Source organism: Balaenoptera ricei, chromosome 12 (genome assembly GCF_028023285.1).
Source record: "Balaenoptera ricei isolate mBalRic1 chromosome 12, mBalRic1.hap2, whole genome shotgun sequence".
In the NCBI taxonomy this organism is placed as follows: domain Eukaryota; kingdom Metazoa; phylum Chordata; class Mammalia; order Artiodactyla; family Balaenopteridae; genus Balaenoptera; species Balaenoptera ricei.
Window position 1 is genome coordinate 38,924,438 of NC_082650.1, and position 21,490 is coordinate 38,945,927.

The window sequence follows — 21,490 nt, forward strand, 5'->3', positions numbered from 1 at the left end:
CATCTGCAAGCCATGAAGAGAGTCCTCACTAGAATCTGACCATGCTGGCACCCTGATCTAAGACTTCCAGCCTCCAAAACTGTGAGAAAATAAATTTCTGTTGTTTAAGACACTCCATCTGTGGTCTGTGGTATTTTTTGACGGCAGTCCCAGCTGACTAAGAAAATGCACCATCACATGTGTAAATTGATCCTCAGCACTTTTATTCATCTGCACATTTATTCTGCCTAATCTGGTTGTAGAAACCTCTCCCAGATGTTGCACCTTTTGAAGATTTATCAACCTTAATAATGTTCGAGATGCTAGTTTTAATTGCCTCATTAGAAAGGAACGTCTGTGCTTAATTATTGACATTATTTAGTAAGTACATGCTTTTTTTAGTCAAAGAGATTGCACATCTTTTTCTGTGCCCCACTAGTCTTTCCTCCTCTGTGGAAGACTTAATTTTGTTGACCAGCTAAACTTCCCACTTCTTATGAGATGTACCTGAACAGATGTGTTTTTTTAACTTTAATTTTTTAATTTTTATACAATTTTTAAAGGTTATACTCCATTTATAGTTATTACAAAATATTGGCTATATTCCCTGTGTTGCACAAAACAACCTTGAGCCTATCTTACACCCAATAGTCTATGCCTTCCACTCCCCTATCCCTACATTGCCCCTCTTCCCCTTCTTCCCACTGATAACCACTAGTTTCTTCTCTATATCTGTAAGTCTTCTTCTTTTATGCTATATTCACTAGTTTGTTGTATTTTTTAGATTCCACATATAAGTTATATCATACAGTATTTATCTTTCTCTGTCTGACTTATTTCACTTAGCATAATGCCCTCCAAGTCCATCCATGTTGCTGCAAATGGCAAAATTTCTGAACAGATATGCTTTTACTTCTATCAGTAAACATACATCTCACTTCAACATTTTATCATGTCTTAAAAATATATTTTCATTTGTATTTATTTTTCTGGATAGAAATCACTGCATACCACACATCCTTCTATATGTAGAAATAGATGTTATTTAACATGACACTTTCTTGAGCTGATTCCCTTAGCAAAACTTAGGAAGTTTTTCACATTTAATAAGTGTTTGTTGGGGCCTCGCTGTGTAAAAAAGTGCTGTGCTAAGTTCTATGAAAGGGTAAATGACTTGCTTCCAACCTGGAGCTTTGTTGAAAACAAAAGAAGAACTATACAAGAGTTGGGATAATTTCACCCATATCATTGTATTAATCAAAAAATGTTACAGAATCATAGGTAAGAACAGTAGTGTTCACTTCAAAAGAAGTCAGGCATTTGAGGCAATTCTTGAAAGAAAAGTTGGCTTTTAAAAGTGGAGTTTCACTGTGATTAAAAATCTTCCAACAAACAAAAGCCCAGGACCAGATGGCTTCACAGGCGAATTCTATCAAACATTTAGAGAAGAGCTAACACCTATCCTTCTCAAACTCTTCCAAAATATTGCAGAGGGAGGAACACTCCCCAACTCATTCTACGAGGCCACCATCACCCTGATACCAAAACCAGACAAAGATGTCACAAAGAAAGAAAACTACAGGCCAGTATCACTGATGAATATAGATGCAAAAATCCTCAACAAAATACTAGCAAACAGAATCCAACAGCACATTAAAAGGATCATACACCATGACCAAGTGGGGTTTATTCCAGGAATGCAAGGATTCTTCAATATATGCAAATCAATCAACGTGATACACCATATTAACAAATTGAAGGAGAAAAACCATATGATCATCTCAATAGATGCAGAGAAAGCTTTTGACAAAATTCAACACCCATTTATGATAAAAGCCCTGCAGAAAGTAGGCATAGAGGGAACTTTCCTCAACATAATAAAGGCCATATATGACAAACCCACAGCCAACATCGTCCTCAATGGTGAAAAACTGAAACCATTTCCACTAAGATCAGGAACAAGACAAGGTTGCCCACTCTCACCACTATTACTCAACATAGTTTTGGAAGTTTTAGCCACAGCAATCAGAGAAGAAAAAGAAATAAAAGGAATCCAAATCGGAAAAGAAGAAGTAAAGCTGTCACTGTTTGCAGATGACATGATACTCTACATAGAGAATCCTAAAGATGCTACCAGAAAACTACTAGAGCTAATCGATGAATTTAGTAAAGTAGCAGGATACAAAATTAATGCACAGAAATCTCTTGCATTCCTATATACTAATGATGAAAAATCTGAAAGTGAAATTAAGAAAACACTCCCATTTACCATTGCAACAAAAAGAATAAAATATCTAGGAATAAACCTACCTAAGGAGACAAAAGACCTGTATGCAGAAAATTATAAAACATTGATGAAAGAAATTAAAGATGATACTAATAGATGGAGAGATATACCATGTTCTTGGATTGGAAGAATCAACATTGTGAAAATGACTCTACTACCCAAAGCAATCTACAGATTCAATGCAATCCCTATCAAACTACCACTGGCATTTTTCACAGAACTAGAACAAAAAATTTCACAATTTGTATGGAAACACAAAAGACCCCAAATAGCCAAAGCAATCTTGAGAACGAAAAATGGAGCTGGAGGAATCAGGCTCCCTGACTTCAGACTATATTACAAAGCTACGGTAATCAAGACAGTATGGCACTGGCACAAAAACAGACATATAGATCAATGGAACAGGATAGAAAGCCCAAAGATAAACCCATGCACATATGGTCACCTTAGCTTTGATAAAGGAGGTGAGCATATACAGTGGAGAAAAGACAGCCTCTTCAATAAGTGGTGCTGGGAAAACTGGACAGGTACATGTAAAAGTATGAAATTAGAACACTCCCTAACACCATACACGAAAATAAACTCAAAATGGATTAAAGACGTAAATGTAAGGCCAGACAGTATCAAACTCTTAGAGGAAAACATAGGCAGAACACTCTATGACATAAATCACAGCAAGATCCTTTTTGACCCATCTCCTAGAGAAATGGAAATAAAAAAACAAATAAACAAATGTGACCTAATGAAACTTAAAAGCTTTTGCACGGCAAAGGAAACCATAAACAAGACCAAAAGACAACCCTCAGAATGGGAGAAAATATTTGCAAATGAAGCAGTTGACAAAGGATTAATCTCCAAAATTTAAAAGCAGCTCATGCAGCTCAATAACAAAAAAACAAACAACCCAATCCAAAAATGGGCAGAAGACCTAAATTAGACATTTCTGCGAAGAAGATATACAGATTGCCAACAAACACATGAAAGAATGCTCAACATCATTAATCATTAGAGAAATGCAAATCAAAACTACAATGAGATATCATCTCACACCGGTCAGAATGGCCATCATCAAAAAATCTAGAAACAATAAATGCTGGAGAGGGTGTGGAGAAAAGGGAACCCTCTTACACTGTTGGTGGGAAGTAAATTGACACAGCCACTATGGAGAACAGTATGGAGGTTCCTTAAAAAACTACAAATAGAATTACCATACGACCCAGCAATCCCACTACTGGGCATATACCCTGAGAAAACCATAGTTCAAAAAGAGTCATGTACCAAAATGTTCATTGCAGCTCTATTTACAATAGCCAGGACATGGAAGCAACCTAAGTGTCCATCATCAGATGAAAGGATAAAGAAGATGTGGCACATATATACAATGGAATATTACTCAGCCATAAAAAGAAACGAAATGGAGTTATTTGTAGTGAGGTGGATGGAGTTAGAGTCTGTCATACAGAGTGAAGTAAGTCAGAAAGAGAAAAACAAACACAGTATGCTAACACATATATATGGAATCTAAGGGGGAAAAAAAAGGTCATGAAGAACCTAGTGGCAAGACGGGAATAAAGACACAGATCTACTAGAGAATAGACTTGAGGATACAGGGAGGGGGAAGGGTACGCTGTGACAAAGTGAGAGAGTGGCATGGACATATATATACTACCAAACGTAAAATAGATAGCTAGTGGGAAGCAACCGCATAGCACAGGGAGATCAGCTCGGTGCTTTGTGACCACCTAGAGGGGTGGGATAAGGAGGGTGGGAGGGAGGGAGATGCAAGAGAGAAGAGATATGGGAACATATGTACATGTATAACTGATTCACTTTGTTATAAAGCAGAAACTAACACACCATTGTAAAGCAATTATACTCCAATAAAGGTGTTAAAAAAAAAAAAGTGGAGTTTCAGTAAGACCTTTTTTTTTTTTAATTTTTTTATTATTTATTTATTTATTTATTTATGGCTGTGTTGGGTCTTCGTTTCTGTGCGAGGGCTTTCTCTAGTTCCGGCAAGTGGGGGCCACTCTTCATCGCGGTGCGCGGGTCTCTCACTATCGCGGCCTCTCTTGTTGCGGAGCACAGGCTCCAGACGCGCAGGCTCAGTAATTGTGGCTCACGGGCCTAGTTGCTCCGCGGCATGTGGGGTCTTCCCAGACCAGGGCTTGAACCCATGTCCCCTGCACTGGCAGGCAGATTCTCAACCACTGCGCCACCAGGAAAGCCCCAAGACCATTTTTTTTAAAAAAGAAATAAAAGGAATTCATCAGAAATCCTTGCCCAAGTTAGATTAGTAAAAACCAATGTATTTTACCTGTAATGTGTTAAGAGTTCAATACATTTTGTTTCAGAAAGTGAATTCTAGTTATGCACTTATCATTGCTTTTCACCTTTAAATTCAGTTTACTATTTGTAGGAAAACAATTATCCTGAATGGAGAGTAACTGCTAAGTTGAAAATGAAAAGTTCAAAAGGTAGGGGAAAACTAAGCTTACCGGAACTAATACAAGAAGAGACATCTATTACTTGGCAGTAAGGAGTACTGGGAAGTGGCTAGCAGGTCACAGCGAGGGCCCACTGCCCAGGGAGGGAGATATCCTGCCTCTCACTCAACCAGAACACAAGCGAGCTCTTCCTAGAAGGAGCACTTCAATATTAGAATCTGACCTTGAATACCCCAAAAAACCTCATTTCATTTACGACCAAGACAACACAGCCACTCAAAAAATAAGAGTGAGATTTGAGATTTTCTTTCAAAAATGAAAATAATTTTTTTTTTAAAAAAAGAATCTGCATATTTAGATCATTCTGACTGATCACCCCTCATGACAGAGATGAAGGAAAATAATTATTTACATTCCTAGCAGAAGCAAGAGCATCAGTCAGAACTTCTGATGGCTGGTAATGCAAACACAACCAAATTAAAGGAGTTTTTATATTCTCATATAACTGGAAGTCCAGAGATAAATCTGACTCTAAACACAGCTGGCTCCCTGAACCCACACAGTGGTATCTGGACTCTACCTCTTTCTATCTTGCAGCAGATTCTTCAACTGGTGGGCTAGAGGGCTACTGGTAGACCCCACCAGCTTGGTAAAGCCAGGAGAAAGAGAGTATAACTCCAATAGTTCCATGAAAAATGAGGAGGACCCTGATTGCCCCATCCCTTCACAGTCTTAGGCAAGAGGGAATGTTCTAAATGGTCAGGCTTGTCTTAAAGACCCATTCCTATGGCTGGGGGTTAGGGGAGTGTTCATTTTCTAATCCCTCTACTGGAAAAAGAAATTCACTTCCTGGAAGGGTAGAGGGAGTGAGTGGGTAGCAAGGAGTGCTAGATAACGCAAAATATAGGTGTATATCTCTTCATCTTTGCAGGTAGATTAGGTGGCCAAATCATCCTTTGAAATATTACAATAATCACATACCCCAAATCTGGGGAAAGAGATGGCAATTTAGGGCTTTCATTGAAATTGGCAAGGGGTCCGTTTCCGGTTTAAGACAAAAGCAATTTTTACCTTGAAAGAGAGTGAATAGCTTTTTTTTAAGTGCTTAGAATCTGGATTCTTCTAAAAATTTCTCTAGGTTACTTCTTATGGTTTACCAATATTAGATATATATCAATTAGAATGTCTAGGATTATTTTGATAAAGATTGTTTTTGTGAATTGTCATGATTTAACTTGCCTCTCAAAATCTATTTTCATTCAGTTTATACTAGAAAAGCATAATTTAGTTGTCACAGATTTCTATGTATATGATACATAGACATTCTTTTTTTTTTTATTGTAGTGTAGTTGATTTACAATGTTGTGTTAGTTTCAGGTGTACAGCAAAGTGATTCAGTTATACATATACATATATTATCTTTTTAGATTCTTTTCTCATATAGGTTATCACATAATATTGAGTAGATTTCCCTGTGCTATACAGTAGATCCTTGTTGGTTACCTTTCTTTTTTTTATCATTTATTTTCATAAAGTTTATTTGTTCTTACAGAGGTTGGCTTCCTAAAATCAATAGTTTAGTCGTTTAGATTTTCTCGTACAACAAGAAAAGAGCACTTGAAAAATTCTCAAAATGAAGCTAATTTTTTTAAGTCCGTAAACTACTGTTTTGCCAGCATGGATTCATCACATCTGTCAGGGGAAATACAACAATGGCAAAAGAGTATATTATCCTAAAATGTAGCAGAAGCATCCTATTATCTGTTTATTCCGCTAAGTTCACTGCAAGTAAGGATTGCATCATATCAATAGGTTCATGTCTTTCGTGCAAAATAAAAATATTTTAGTGGCTGAGCTAAAAAACTGTATAAAGAAAATTTCATTCCTCACTGATACTCTTATAACTTGCTACCTATAATTTATCTGATAAAAATGGTGTAGGTAATCTAAGCAAACAGCTATTGTAACAGCTGTGCTATCTTCTCACTATCTATCTTAAATATAGTAGTGTGTGTGTGTTCATCCCAAGCTTCTGATTTATCCCTCCCTGCCACGTTTCCCCTTTGGTAACTATAAGTTTGTTTTTGCTATTGATACACAGACATTCTTCAAACACTAGGATTAATAAAATATGCAAGTTAAAAATGGATTCTTCACTTTTCAACTTTATTTGCTTAAAGATCGATCTTTTCAGTAGAGTTTCTCCAAAATTATTACTTATATGCATGTTTTCTGGAACACTTAAAAATATAGCAAAGGTCATTCTTGTGACTGGGAATTACATTCTTAATATAATTTTGAAATAACTTTTTTTTTTCATTGATAGTATATACTGCCCCGCTCTCCTTTGCTCTCTAATTTTTGAAGAAAAAATTTAGTGTTAGAGTATTCCACAAACCACATCGCACAGTTAAATGTGAAATTCAAATTAATGCTTTTATGAAATGAATATGCAATATTTTATTTATACCATTCTAGAATATAAGTATCTTCCTTGAGCATCCTAGAAGAGACTGTATTGTATTATTCCCATAGGAATAATAATGGGCAAGTGGGCATGGCACTTTCCTCATCTGATTAATAAGGCATGATGAGGTTAAGTGAATTCTTTCAGGAGACTTATGATTTATTCTCCAATGCATAACCTGGCTGTGGTTTTTGGAGCTACTACATAAGAAGCCCTAATTTCACTTTATGGAGCAGAGTCTCTTGGCCCTTCAGCCAGATCCCCACTTCTTTTTTGTTTGTTTTTTTGCTTTTGTTTGTTTTGTTTTGAACTGTGTCTCTTTATTTGTTTTTAACTTTTTATTTTATATTGGAGTATAGCTGATTAACAATGTTGTGATAGTTTCAGCTGCACAGCAAAGCGACTCAACCATATATATGCAGGTATCCATTCTCCCCCAAACTCCCCTCTCATCCAGGCTACCACATAACATTAAGCAGAGTTCCCTGTGCTATACAGTAGGTCCTTGTTGGTTATCCATGTTAAATATAGCAGTGCAGATCCCCATTTCTTTTGAAGCTGATTCTGGCTACCTGGCAATCAAAATAATTTGTATGAAATCAAAACGAATGGAATGAAAAAGTAGGCATGGAAAGTACTGTCACATATCCTCGCTGCTCTGCTCCAATTGTGAGATACCAACTTTCAAGAAACATCACCCATATCAAATTTCTCAGTAATATTTACCTCTCATTCTTTCCAACATATCAATAACTAGCTGTTTTCATCTCCAAAGTGCTTCTCAAACATTAAACAATCTCAGATTACACACTCTGTTCTTTGCATATATCTTGACCAGCTGTCAGAGAAGGCAATTTATTTCCCCTCAATTTTATTCTTCTTGGCACTGTGTGGCTTCTATAAGTAAATCTGAATGGAAATTGAAACTTACAACCTAGTGTGTTTCCATAACAAAGGCAACACATAATTTTCCTTAAGCAGGATAACCTTCAGATTACTTTCAAATTGCTTATGGTTTTACTGTTGGATACTCAGAATGTTTTCATCACCTTGGAATCTTGATTAATTCTTAAGTGGAATTTGTGAGGATGTGAGGATGAAAAAAACAATAGAAAAGATTAAAAAATTGTTGAGTGTTAACTTTGTCATTTTTATTTGTTTAAAATATTGTACCATAATTGTTTTGGCAGGACTGTATGGTGAAATAAAATTTGGAATTTATATTAAAATCAGTTCTTTAAAAAATTAAAAGTCAGATTTTCACTCTGAACTTGCATTACTTCCTGAATTTATATAGTCTCTCATTTTTCTGATAAAAAAGGGAAAAAATATAGAAATTCTTATCCCATAGAAATTTTTCTGTCTTTTAAAAATGGGACCAGGATTCAACTAATTTGTATCAAATCTCAGTAAGTTTATTTGTTCAGTTTCAAGACACCAAGCAGGTGTGTATGTTATTGTCTGCAGAAGTACTCTCTTACACACAGTTCACTGAAGTAAATCTAAAGAGCAAAAGCAATTCTTCCCATGTGCTCTATATGGTGATAGTAGGAAGCCTTCCAGAAGTTAAAAAACTGGAGTTTAGCAACATACCAGCTTTCAGGTGGGCCTCTCCTAAACACTTATAATTCATTTACTCTCCTGCGAATCATTTGATTCACTTGTAGCCCCACTTGAGTCTTAAATTGCATTTCAAGGTATTTCTATCATTCATGCATTTTCAGAACTGCCATTAGAAGTGATGGGAATTTGGCACCAAATTCAGTGAGAGGATATGATATGAGTTCTTTCTAATTTTTCCTTCTTTGAGCACCACCTCAGGTACAAACTGTGAAATCTGTTTTTTAAAGTTATTTTTCCATCTTGGTATCATTTCAACTAAATTGAATTCTTGAGCTTGGGATATGTATTCACATAGATTTTCAGAGAAGAAAGGAGATTCATTGTTACTATTATTAATTTATACCTAAAGTTGTTTTAAAATTTTAATTAAATGATTTTACCACTGATGTTTCTCATTAGCTTTTTACTCTTAAAAATATATGCCTAGATTTACCGTTGTCATCTAAAAATAGTTGTATTAGTTATGTTTGGTTATTATTAATACCTACTAATATATACACTAGAATGTATTTGATTTTCTTTTCCCTAGTCAGTCTAGAATTTTATGTCATTTATTTTATTTCTATATAGGGGAGGAAAGTACCATTTTTTGGGCAAAGAAACAAAAGAGGAAAACTTTATTAACTAGAGTACTTAATTTTGCATGTGGTATTTTCATTTCTTCTGTCAACAACTAAAAATTGTCTTATGAACTGAATTTATACTTTAAGTACCCAGTGCACACATCTGTTTGAGGGTTCAAACTTTATTTTTGTACTTTAAAGAATTCAGTTACACTGATAACATTTGAATAATAACAAAATAAGTTTATTTGTTATCAATCATCTCTCTTAATTTTGTTAATGGGGCAAAACAGGATCCATTAATATGAATAAATTACAGTATGTGTCCCTGTTTTCCTGTATTACAAGAAATAAATTGATTAGGAAAGACATTGAGGAAGTCATAGCATTCTTTTTTTGGTTCCCTGAAAATGTCTTAGCCTAATGTATATGCTTATTAAGTGGAAATAAATGTCTGCATTTATCAAGGAGTTAGTCCCTTAGCCTTTGTTTCTAAGGTTAATCTTTCACTTCTAGCCCTTCCTTATAATGATAGTAGTGGTTGTAGTCCTACCTGTAGAAGTACTGGCCAAAGTAACGATGATAGTGATGATGATAATGGCGAAGATTATTCTAAGAGTAACTCCATTTAGGTGAAATTCATTTTGTAAAAAATGTCAAAGACGTTTCCGGTTGGGAGTGGAAAAAATTTTTTTTAATTTTTAATGTCAAAGAAGTTTGAAAATTTGCTTTTTAAAAAATATTTGGGAATGTAATTTAGAGATAAAATTGAAAGTATTTACTTACGTATATTAGAATGTGATTAATCAAAATTTTCTCTTCCCTGATATGTAATTCTTTAATTGTTGTAGACAAAGTCGCTCATATTTAAAGTATATGAAATATATTGTTAAGCTGTAATTTTGGCAAAAATATTTGGATTGTTAGGGGTATTTTTTCTCTTTAGTACTCAGTTATTTACTCCACATCTGTGTAATTTCTGGTTGGTCTTCAATTGTTCTTAAGTGAAACATGATATATTTGTTCCAAATAATCTCTAAGTTTCCTCTAGAGATAACTTTCTATGAGTCAAGGCTTGTCAATATAGTCATATATGCCTGCTCTCCATTGAGGGGGTGCTTTCTAGTCATGCAAAGGCAGCAACTTTACAGAAGAAAAATGAGTTACAAAATTTTTAAATGTTTACTCTATACATAAAAATATAAAAAGAAAAAGTAAACAGTTGAAGGAAAAAGGTGCAAAATAAGGTTAGATCAAGTGGTACTATCCTATATGTGTGTGTTTATTTATAAACATACATGTATACACACATGCATACACGTAAGTACATTTACACGTAGACACATGCATATATGTATATGCAAATATACATATACAAAATATATACATATACATTATGTATATATGTATATCTGTACACAATTTTATAAACCACCAGAAGGAGGTTTATAGAAAAATGAACAAAAAACTTCACAGGATAAGAAATATAAATGAAAAATAAACATATAAAAGAGCTTATCTCTAGCAATCAAAGAACTGCAAATGAAGTAGAATTTTCCTCCTGTGTGATTGCACATATTTTGAATACCGGTAATACCCAGGGTTGTCAAGGATAAGGAAACAGAGACTGCTGGCATACACAATTTCCAAAAATAAACTAATTTTCAAATATATACATATATTCTCAAAAGATATAAAAGTGATTATATTATTTGCCCAGAAATTCTGTATTTAGGAAATTCTCCTTATACAAAAATCATTAATATGTGCTGAGAAAACTTCTGCCATGTCCCTGGGTAGAAAGCTGTTCGACTAAATTATGCATAGCCACGAATGACACGCCATGCAGCCACTTAAGTGGCATTTTATGGAATACGTACAGCAAGAAATCATGTTTATTATATATTGCCTAGTAAAAAAAACTAACAGAGAGTGTGTTGATGACTTGTCAGAAACAAAACATATTTATGTATTTACTTGCATGTACAGAAAAGTAGGTATAAATAGAACAATATGTCAACAGTTGTTTTTACATGGTGAGAATACAAATAATTATCTATGGTAAGTCTATTGTTTAATAAAAAAACCCAAATAATTATCTATTTATTTATTTTGCAATTTTTTATATTTTTTGAATTTTCAGTCATGAACTGAAAGTGTAGACTTTTGTAAGCAGGAATAAAAAGTTTCTGGATATAATAAGATTTTCCAACATTAATCTCTTAAATCTTCTATGCCCCTTTCACAAATAAAAATTAATGGCTTTAATAGAGGGTCAATTATGCTATTAAACCAGAATATCCAAAAGAAATGTCATCCATTTGAACTATTTTATCACTGATTTTGTTTCTCTCCCAGAGGGGATATTTTTGCTTGCATTTAGACCTGACATATGAACCTAAATAAAAGAAAAAGGTGTTAAAAAGCGACTTGACCAAAAAAGCCATTGCCCTTGATGGTATTGGGTATATGAGGCGGTAAGGGAGATGCAAAAATGATTGAAGATTATGACATAGTTTGTGGCCTGGATGGCAGTACTTATGGAACTTGGGAGACGAGGAATGCTGATTATGAGGGCCTATGGGTATCAGGGTGGAGGGTAAATGCTGAGAAAGTGAAATGTGGTAGCGGGCAGGGAGGTTGGCTCTACCACTAAAGAGGTGTATTCTGCCATAGAAGATGCTATAAAAGAGCTATATATACTTATACCGTCTGTGTTTTGTGGGGAAGGGGTTTTTGTCATCAATATTTGACGTGAAATTCCAAATTGTAATTCTCCTTTTCCAATGTTCGATTAGGAAATACATCTACGACCACAACTGTGGTAGACAGCAAGAATGGATCTGTGCCCAAATCCCCTGGGAAAGTGGTGAAGAGGACAGTCACAGAAGATATAGTGACGACATTCAGTTCCCCAGCAGCCTGGCTTCTGGTCATTGCTCTGATCATCACGTGGTCAGCTGTGGCCATTGTTATGTTTGACTTAGTGGATTACAGAAACTTTTCAGGTAAGATCCATGAAGTTTGGCTTTTCTTTTCTTTTTTTTAATTAATTTTTATTGGCGTGTAACTACTTTGCAATGTTGTGTTAGTGTCTGCTGTACCGCAGAAGTTTGGCTTTTAAATGGAAAGAAACAGAGTTCTCTCCAGCTCTGGCTTTGTTTCTCTTCACCCTGCACATAAGCAAAGCATCCCACAAACATGCTTGAGGGCCGCTAAGGGCTAGTTCCCATCTTCACCTTTCCTTCTAATCTTTGCCTGTTGTTCTCATAGACTTCAAATGCAACCTGATTTGAAGAGCTGAACAAAAGCTCAATGTTATAGTTTCATGAGGAAAACAATTCCAAAGCTTGGTGGATATTTGGTTTGGGAAGAGTGACTTTATCAATCATTAATAAAGGATAATTTGTAGATTTTACACTCGGCTATATAAAACCAAACCAAACCCAAATAAAACACTTCTGGACAAATGGAAAATCCTGTATTTTTAAGTCCCCCACTATCTGGCTCCAAGTTTCCTTCCCAGACATTCTCTTTGCTCCTCCCATTAAAACGTCCTATTTTGATTTCCTAAACATAAAGAATGTTAAAAGGAATTTCCAGGAATTACTTGTAATGTGATACTACGGCCAGCCATGTGTTCTTATAGATTTGGAGTGAAATAGGAATATCACAAGTGAGGAAATTTAGATTTTCATTATGGCCTATCCAATCTCTGAGTATATTGTTCATCTCTTTGTTCAAGGTCTTTCTGTTTTTTTAAAATTATATTTGTCTATTTCCACATCTGACATGCTCTATTGAGCATGTGAGTTCCTTCAGGGAAGGAATCGGTCAGGTGCTCAATAAGTATAAATGAATAGATGAATGAGTTTATGCTTATGCCTTTGTATCATAAGCAAAAACATTTTATTAGCCTCTTAATGTGCTCGTTCATATTTGCACTGTGCACCCTCCAACCTACCTGTTCTTTCTTCAGTAAGAGTGGAATCGGTAGAACCCAGAAACTATAAATACTGTAAGTTGCATTCTATATACTGAGAGATCCTCTACTTCTCATTATGGTATTTTACTTATTCAACAATTATTATCAAGTATCTACTACATATGCCAGGAAATGACTATGTTAAAAGAAATGCAAGTATGAATAACATATAGTTATTCATAGTATAGTTTGGGTTTATTGATATGGAGGTGTGACTGAGATGACTCTGCCCCCTGGACCGTTGGTAGCTGGGTTAAAGTGAGCATCATCTAACAGGTACAGCTAAGTCTCATGATGTCAACCAAAGCAAAAGGGCTATTTATCCAGAGCCATAAACCTCTGCTTTAAGTAGGCAATAGTTTTGGTATACTGTGTAATGCAGACTCTTAAAAGAATATACGGTTGAAATGCCTATAATATAAAATATGACCTAGAATTTTAAGTGAAAAACAGTTGGTTACATTACTCTAGGAAATTTCATTTCCCTTGAGCCTATATTGACTGATATTTTTCATCTGTTCTTTTTTAGAATTTCATTCATTCAAATTTTAGAACCAAATATGGTCATATAATGTAGTTCTTCAATTTTTTACAGTAGATGTATGTTAAGAATTGTGTGTAAATCTAATATTTGTAAAGTTAATACTTTAATAAGTATACAAATAAATTACTGTTGAATTTGTTCTTAATTATTTGATAAAATGAGCAGCTACCTATAATTAAATTTTCAGATTAGATTACTTAAATGTAAGGCACACAGTCCACAGTAGAGCTTCCTTGGACCATTGTAATTAGGTACTATGGATAATGCCTATGTTCCTGGCATTTCATTTGATAGGGGAAAAATAACCTCTGTATTATTACTACTTCATTTCTTCTTTCAAGAAATGTTTGCTAAGTACATCTTCTTTGTGAAGACTCCTCCTCCAGTTCTATATATTTGTTAATGACCTAACCATATATCCATTCCGTGCAAAAAGAAACCTGCAAGTCATCTGTTAAATCTGCTGGGCACCTGGTCAGTTACCACACTGTATGCCAGCCAACCCTCTTATGCCTCATAAATTTGCTCCCTCCTCTTATTACCACAGTCTCCATTACTACACTTCAGACCTTGATTCTCTTTTGAGGGGGCTAATGCAGTTTCTTCTTGTCTGCCTCATCCAGGTCTCTCCCCTTTAACATTGCCCCCAAGGTATCTTCATAAAACGTAAATTTCATTGAGTATCTCTGCCAAGTACAAATTCCTTGGCATGAAATTCAAGTCCTTGGCTTAGCCCTTTATTTTCATCTTGTAATTCCGCTCATGCACCCTGTTTTCCAGCCATACTTCCTATTGCTCTCACCTGTTTTCTTTCCCTAGGAAAACATACACTCTCACTCCTCCCTGCCTCTGCTCATGCCATCCTTCTTCCCTCATTCCCTGATACAGTATAGCAGAAAGTGTAAGAAAGTAGTTAAGAATGTGAACTCTGGTGCTGCATTTCCTTGCTATTAAATCCAGATCTTGCAACTTTCTAGCCGTTGTGATATCAGAAAAGTCACTTAGTCTCTCTTTGCTTCAGTTTCATCATCTATACCATAGTACCTATGTAATAAGATTAAGAGAATTATACAAATGAATATATTTGGAGTGTTTAGAACAGAACCTGGTTTATCACAAGTACTATATACATTTTATTTTTTTATTTTTAAGATTTTATTTATTTATTAATTTTTTAAACATCTTTATTGGACTATAATTGCTTTACAATGGAGTATTAGTTTCTGCTTTATAACAAAGTGAATCAGCCATACATATACATATATCCCCATATCCCCTCCCTCTTGCATCTCCCTCCCACCCTCCCTATCCCACCTTTCTAAGTGGTCATAAAGCACCGAGGTGATCTCCCTGTGCTATGCAGCTTCTTCCCACTAGCTATTTTACATTTGGTAGTCTATATATGTCAATGCCACTCTCTCACTTCATCCCAGTTTACCCTTCCCCCTTCCCGTGTCTTCAAGTGCATTCTCTACATCTGCGTCTTTATTCCTGTCCTGCCCCTAGGTTCTTCAGAACCTTTTTTTTTTTTTTTAGATACCATATATATGTGTTAGCATACGGTATTTGTTTTTCTCTTTCTGACTTACTTCACTCTGTATGACAGACTCTAGGTCCATCCACCTCACTACAAATAACTCAATTTCGTTTCTTTTTATGGCTGAGTAGTATTCCATTGTATATATGTGCCACATCTTCTTTATCCATTCATCTGTCGATGGACACTTAGGTTGCTTCCATGTCCTGGCTATTGTAAATAGTGCTGCAATGAACATTGTGATACATGACTCTTTTTGAATTATGGTTTTCTCAAGGTATATGCCCAGTAGTGGGAATGCTGGGTCGTATGGTAGTTCTATTTTTAGTTTTTTAAGGAACCTCCATACTGTTCTCCATAGTGGCTGTATCAATTTACATTCCCACCAACAGTGCAAGAGGGTTCCCTTTTCTCCACACCCTCTCCAGCATTTATTGTTTGTTTGTTTTGCTGTGCAAAAGCTTTTAAGTTTCATTAGGTCCCATTTGTTTATTTTGGTTTTTATTTCCATTTCTCTAGGAGGTGGGTCAAAAAGGATCTTGCTGTTATTTATGTCATAGAGTGTTTTACCTATGTTTTCCTCTAAGACTTTTATAGTGTCTGGCCTTACATTTAGATCTTTAATCCATTGTGAGTATATTTTTGTGTATTGTGTTAGAGAGTGTTCTAATTTCATTCTTTTACATGTAGCTGTCCAGTTTTCCCAGCACCACTTATTGAAGAGGCTGTCTTTTCTCCATTGTATATTCTTGCTTCCTTTATCAAAGATAAGGTGACCATATGTGCGTGGGTTAATCTCTGGGCTTTCTATTCTGTTCCATTGATCTATATTTCTGTTTTGGTGCCAGTACCATACTGTCTTGATTACTGTAGCTTTATAGTATAGTCTGAAATCCGGGAGCCTGATTCCTCCAGCTCCGTTTTTCTTTCTCAAGATTGCTTTGGCTATTCGGGGTCTTTTGTGTTTCCATACAAATTGTGAAATTTTTTGTTCTAGTTCTGTGAAAAATGCCATTGGTAGTTTGATAGCGATTGCATTGAATCTGTAGATTGCTTTGGGTAGTATAGTCATTTTCACAATGTTGATTCTTCCAATCCAAGAACATGGTATATCTCTCCATCTGTTTGTATCATCTTTAATTTCTTTCATCAGTGTCTTATAGTTTTCTGCATACAGGTCTTTTGTCTCCTTAGGTAGGTTTATTCCTAGGTATTTTATTCTTTGTGTTGCAATGGTAAATGGGAGTGTTTCCTTAATTTCTCTTTAAGATTTTCCATCATTAGTGTATAAGAATGCAAGAGATTTCTGTGCATTAATTTTGTATCATGCTACTTTACCAAATTCATTGATTAGCTCTAGTAGTATTCCGTAGCATCTTTAGGATTCACTATGTGTAAGTATCATGTCATCTGCAAACAGTACCATCTTTACTTCTTCTTTTCCGATTTGGATTCGTTTTATTTCTTTTTCTTCTCTGATTGCTGTGGCTAAAGCTTCCAAAACTATGTTGAATAATAGTGGTGAGAGTGGGCAACCTTGTCTTGTTCCTGATCTTAGTGGAAATGGTTTCAGTTTTTCACCACTGAGGACGATGTTGGCTGTGGGTTTGTCATATATGGCCTTTATTATGTTGAGGAAAGTTCCCTCTATGCCTACTTTCTGCAGGGCTTTTATCATAAATGGGTGTTGAATTTTGTAAAAAGCTTTTTCTGCATCTATTGAGATGATCATGTGGTTTTTATCCTTCAGTTTGTTAATATGGTTTATCACATTGATTGATTTGCGTATACTGAAGAATCCTTGCATTCCTGGGATACACCCCACTTGATCATGGTGTATGATCCTTTTAATGTGCTGTTGGATTCTGTTTGCTAGTATTTTGTTGAGGATTTTTGCATCTATGTTCATCAGTGATATTGGCCTGTAGTTTTCTTTCCTTGTGACATCTTTGTCTGGTTTTGGTATCAGGGTGATGTGGCCTCATAGTAAGAGTTGGGGAGTGTTCCTCCCTCTGCTATATTTTGGAAGAGTTTGAGAAGGATAGATGTTAGCTCTTCTCTCAATGTTTGATAGAATTCGCCTGTGAAGCCATCTGGTGGTGGGCTTTTGTTTGTTGGAAGATTTTTAATCACAGTCTGAATTTCAGTGCTTGTGATTGGTCTGTTTATATTTTCTGTTTCTTCCTGGTTCAGTCTTGGAAGGTTGTGCTTTTGTAAGAATTGGTCCATTTCTTCCAGGTTGTCCATTTTGTTGGCATATAGTTGCTTGTAGTAATCTCTCATGATCCTTTGTATTTCTGCAGTGTCAGTTGTTACTTCACCTTTTTCTTTCTTTTTTTTTTTTTATAAATTTATTTATTTATTTATATTTATTTTTTGGATGTTTGGGTCTTCGTTTCTGTGCGAGGACTTTCTCTAGTTGCGGTGAGCAGGGACCACTCTTCATCGCGGTGCGCGGGCCTCTCACTGTCACGGCCTCTCTTGTTGCGGAGCACAGGCTCCAGACGCGCAGGCTCAGTGGTTGTGGCTCACGGGCCCAGTCGCTCCGCGCATGTGGGATCTTCCCAGACCAGGGCACGAACCCGTGTCCCCTGCATTGGCAGGCAGACTCCTAACCACTGCGCCACCAGGGAAGCCCCACTTCTCCTTTTTCTAATTCTATTGATATGAGTCTTCTCCCTTTTTTTCTTGATGAGTCTGGCTACAGGTTTATGAATTTTGTTTATCTTCTCAAATAACCAGCTTTTAGTTTTATTGAACTTTGCTATTGTTTCCTTCATTTCTTTTTCATTTATTTCTGATCTGATCTTTATGATTTCTTTCCTTCTGCTAACTTTGGGGTTTTTTGTTCTTCTTTGTCTAATTGCTCTAGGTGTAAGTTTAGGTTGTTTCTTTGAGATGTTAGTTGTTTGTTGAGGTAGGATTGTATTGCTATAAAGTTCCCTCTTAGAACTGCTTTTGCTGCATCCCATAGGTTTTGGGTCGTCGTGTCTCCATTGTCATTTGTTTCTAGGTATTTTTTGATTTTCCCTTTGATTTCTTCAGTGATCACTTCGTTATTAAGTAGTGTATTGTGTAGCCTCCATGTGTTTGTATTTTTTACAGATCTTTTCCTGTAATTGATACCTAGTCTCATAGCGTTGTGGTCAGAAAAGATACTTGATACGATTTCAATTTTCTTAAATTTACCAAGGCTTGATTTGTGACCCAAGATATGATCTATCCTGGAGAATGTTCCATGAGCACTTGAGAAAAATGTGTATTCTGTTGTTTTTGGGTGGAATGTCCTATAAATATCAATTAAGTCCATCTTGTTTAATGTATCATTTAAAGCTTGTGTTTCCTTATTTATTTTCATTTTGGATGATCTGTCCATTGTTGAAAGTGGGATGTTAAAGTCCCCTACTATGATTGTGTTACTGTCGATTTCCCCTTTTATGGCTGTTAGCATTTGCCATATTTATTGAGTTGCTGCTATGTTGGGTGCATAAATATTTACAATTGTTATATCTTCTTCTTGGATTGATCCCTTGATCATTATGTAGTGTCCTTCTTTGTCTCTTGTAATAGTCTTTTTTTAAAGTCTATTTTTTCTGGTATGAGAATTACTACTCCAGCTTTCTTTTGATTTCCATTTTCATAGAATAACATTTTCCATCCCCTCACTTTCAGTCTGTATGTGTCCCTAGGTCTGAAGTGGGTCTCTTGTAGACAGCATATATACTGGTCTTGTTTTTGTATCCATTCAGCCAATCTATGTCTTTCGGTTAGAGCATTTATCCATTGAAATTTAAGGTAGTTATCGATATGTATGTTCCTATTACCATTTTCTTAATTGTTTTGGGTTTGTTATTGTAGACCTTTTCCTTCTCTTGTGTTTCCTGCCTAGAGAAGTTCCTTTAGCATTTGTTATAAAGCTGGTTTGGTAGTGCTGAATTCTCTTGGCTCTTGCTTGTCCGTAAAGGTTTCAGTTTCTCCGTCGAATCTGAATGAGATCCTTGCTGGTTAGAGTAATCTTGTTTGTAGGTTTTTCCCTTTCATCACTTTAAATATGTCCTGCCACTCCCTTCTGGCTTGCAGAGTTTCTGCTGAAAGATCAGCTGTTAACCTTATGGGGATTCCCTTGTATGTTATTTGTGGTTTTTCCCTTGCTGCTTTTAATATTTTTTCTTTGTATTTAATTTTTGATATTTGATTAATATGTGTCTTGGAGTGTTTCTCCTTGGATTTATCCTGTACGGGACTGTCTGTACTTCCTGAACTTGACTGACTCTTTCCTTTCCCATGTTAGGGAAGTTTTCAACTATAATCTCTTCAAATATTTTCTCAGTCCCTTTCTTTTTCTCTTCGTCTTCTAGGGCCCCTATAATTCGAATGTTGGTGTGTTTAATGTTGTCCCAGAAGTCTCCGAGACTGTCCTCATTTCTTTTCATTCTTTTTTCTTTATTCTGCTCTGCGGTAGTTATTTTCACTATTTTATCTTCCAGGTCACTTATCCATTCTTCTGTCTCATTTATTCTGCTGTTGATTCCTTCTAGAGAACTTTTAATTTCATTTATTGTGTTGTTCATCGTTGTTTGTTTGCTCTTTAGTTCTTCTAGGTCCTTGTTAAAGTTTCTTGTATTGTCTCCATTCTATTTCCAAGATTTTGGATCATCTTTACTATCATTACACTGAATTCTTTTTCAGGTAGACTGCCTGTTTCCTCTTCATTTGTTAGGTCTGGTGGGTTTTTACCTTGCTCCTTCATCTGCTGTGTTTTTCTCTGTCTTCTCATTTTACTTAACTTACTGTGTATTGGTTCTCCTTTTTGCAGGCTGCAGGTTCGTAGTTCCCATTGTTTTTGGTGTCTGCCCCCAGTGGGTAAGGTTGGTTCAGTGGGTTGTGTAGGCTTCCTGGTGGAGGGGACTGGTGCCTGTGTTCTGGTGGATGAGGCTGGATCTTGTCTTTCTGGTGGGCAGGACTGCGTCCTGTGGTGTGTTTTTGGGTGTCTGTGACCATATTATGATATTAGGCAGCCTCTCTGCTAATGGGTGGGGCTGTGTTCCTGTCTTGCTAGTTGTTTGACATAGGGTGTCCAGCACTGTAGCTTGCTGGTAATTGAGTGGAGCTGGGTCTTAGCATTGAGACAGAGATCTCTGGGAGAGCTTTTGCTGTTTGATATTATGTGTGTCTGGGAGGTCTCTGGTGGTCCAATATCCTGAACTTTGCTCTCCCAGCTCAGAAGCACAGGCCTGACACCCGGCTGGAGCACCAAGACCCTGTCAGCCACACAGCTCAGAAAACAATGGAGAAAAAAAAGAAAGAAAGAAAAAATAAATAAAATTAAGTTATTAAAATAAAAAATTAAAAAATTATTAAAAATTAAAAAATTCAAAAGTAATAAAAGAAAAGAAAGTAAGAAAGAAGAGAGCAGCCAAACCAAAAGACAAATCCACTAGTGATAACAAGCGCTAAGAAGTATACTAAAAAAAAAAAAGAAAGGAAAAAAAAAAACCAGACAGAACCCTAGGGCAAATGGTAAAAGCAAAGCTATACAGACAAAATCACACAGAAGCATGCACATACACACTCAGAAAAAAAGGAAAAATAAAAATATATCTATATATAAAAAGAAAAAGGAAGAGAGCAACCAAATCAATAAACAAATTTACCAATGATAGTAAACTCTAAATATTAAACTAAGATAAACATAAAACCAGAAACAAATTAGATGCAGAAAGCAAACCCCAAGTCTACAATTGCTCCCAAAGTCCACTGCCTCAATTTTGGGATGATTCGTTGTCTCTTCAGGTATTCCACAGATGCAGCGTACATCAAGTTGAGTGTGGAGATTTAATCTGCTGCTCGTGAGGCTGCTGGGAGAGATTTCCCTTTCTCTTTTTTGTTCGCACAGCTCCTGGGGTTCAGCTTTGGATTTGGCCCCGCCTCTGCCTGTAGGTCACCTGAGGACATCTGTTCCCTCCAAGACAGGACAGGGTTAAAGTAGCAGCTGATTCGGGGGCTCTGGCTCACTCAGGCCAGGGGGAGGGAAGGCTATGGAATGCGGGGTGAGCCT

At 36.0% G+C, this 21,490-nt stretch overlaps 1 protein-coding gene across 11 annotated transcripts in view; it reads left to right on the forward strand.

Moving 5' to 3' along the window:
* Positions 1–21,490, forward strand: part of TRDN (triadin) — a 377,672-nt gene that overhangs the window by 44,231 nt on the left and 311,951 nt on the right. For all 11 annotated transcript variants that reach the window (XM_059941303.1, XM_059941308.1, XM_059941304.1 and 8 more), the window contains exon 2: positions 12,165–12,374. In XM_059941303.1, the coding sequence (XP_059797286.1) occupies positions 12,165–12,374 (210 nt within the window). The remainder of the gene's footprint in view (positions 1–12,164; positions 12,375–21,490) is intronic.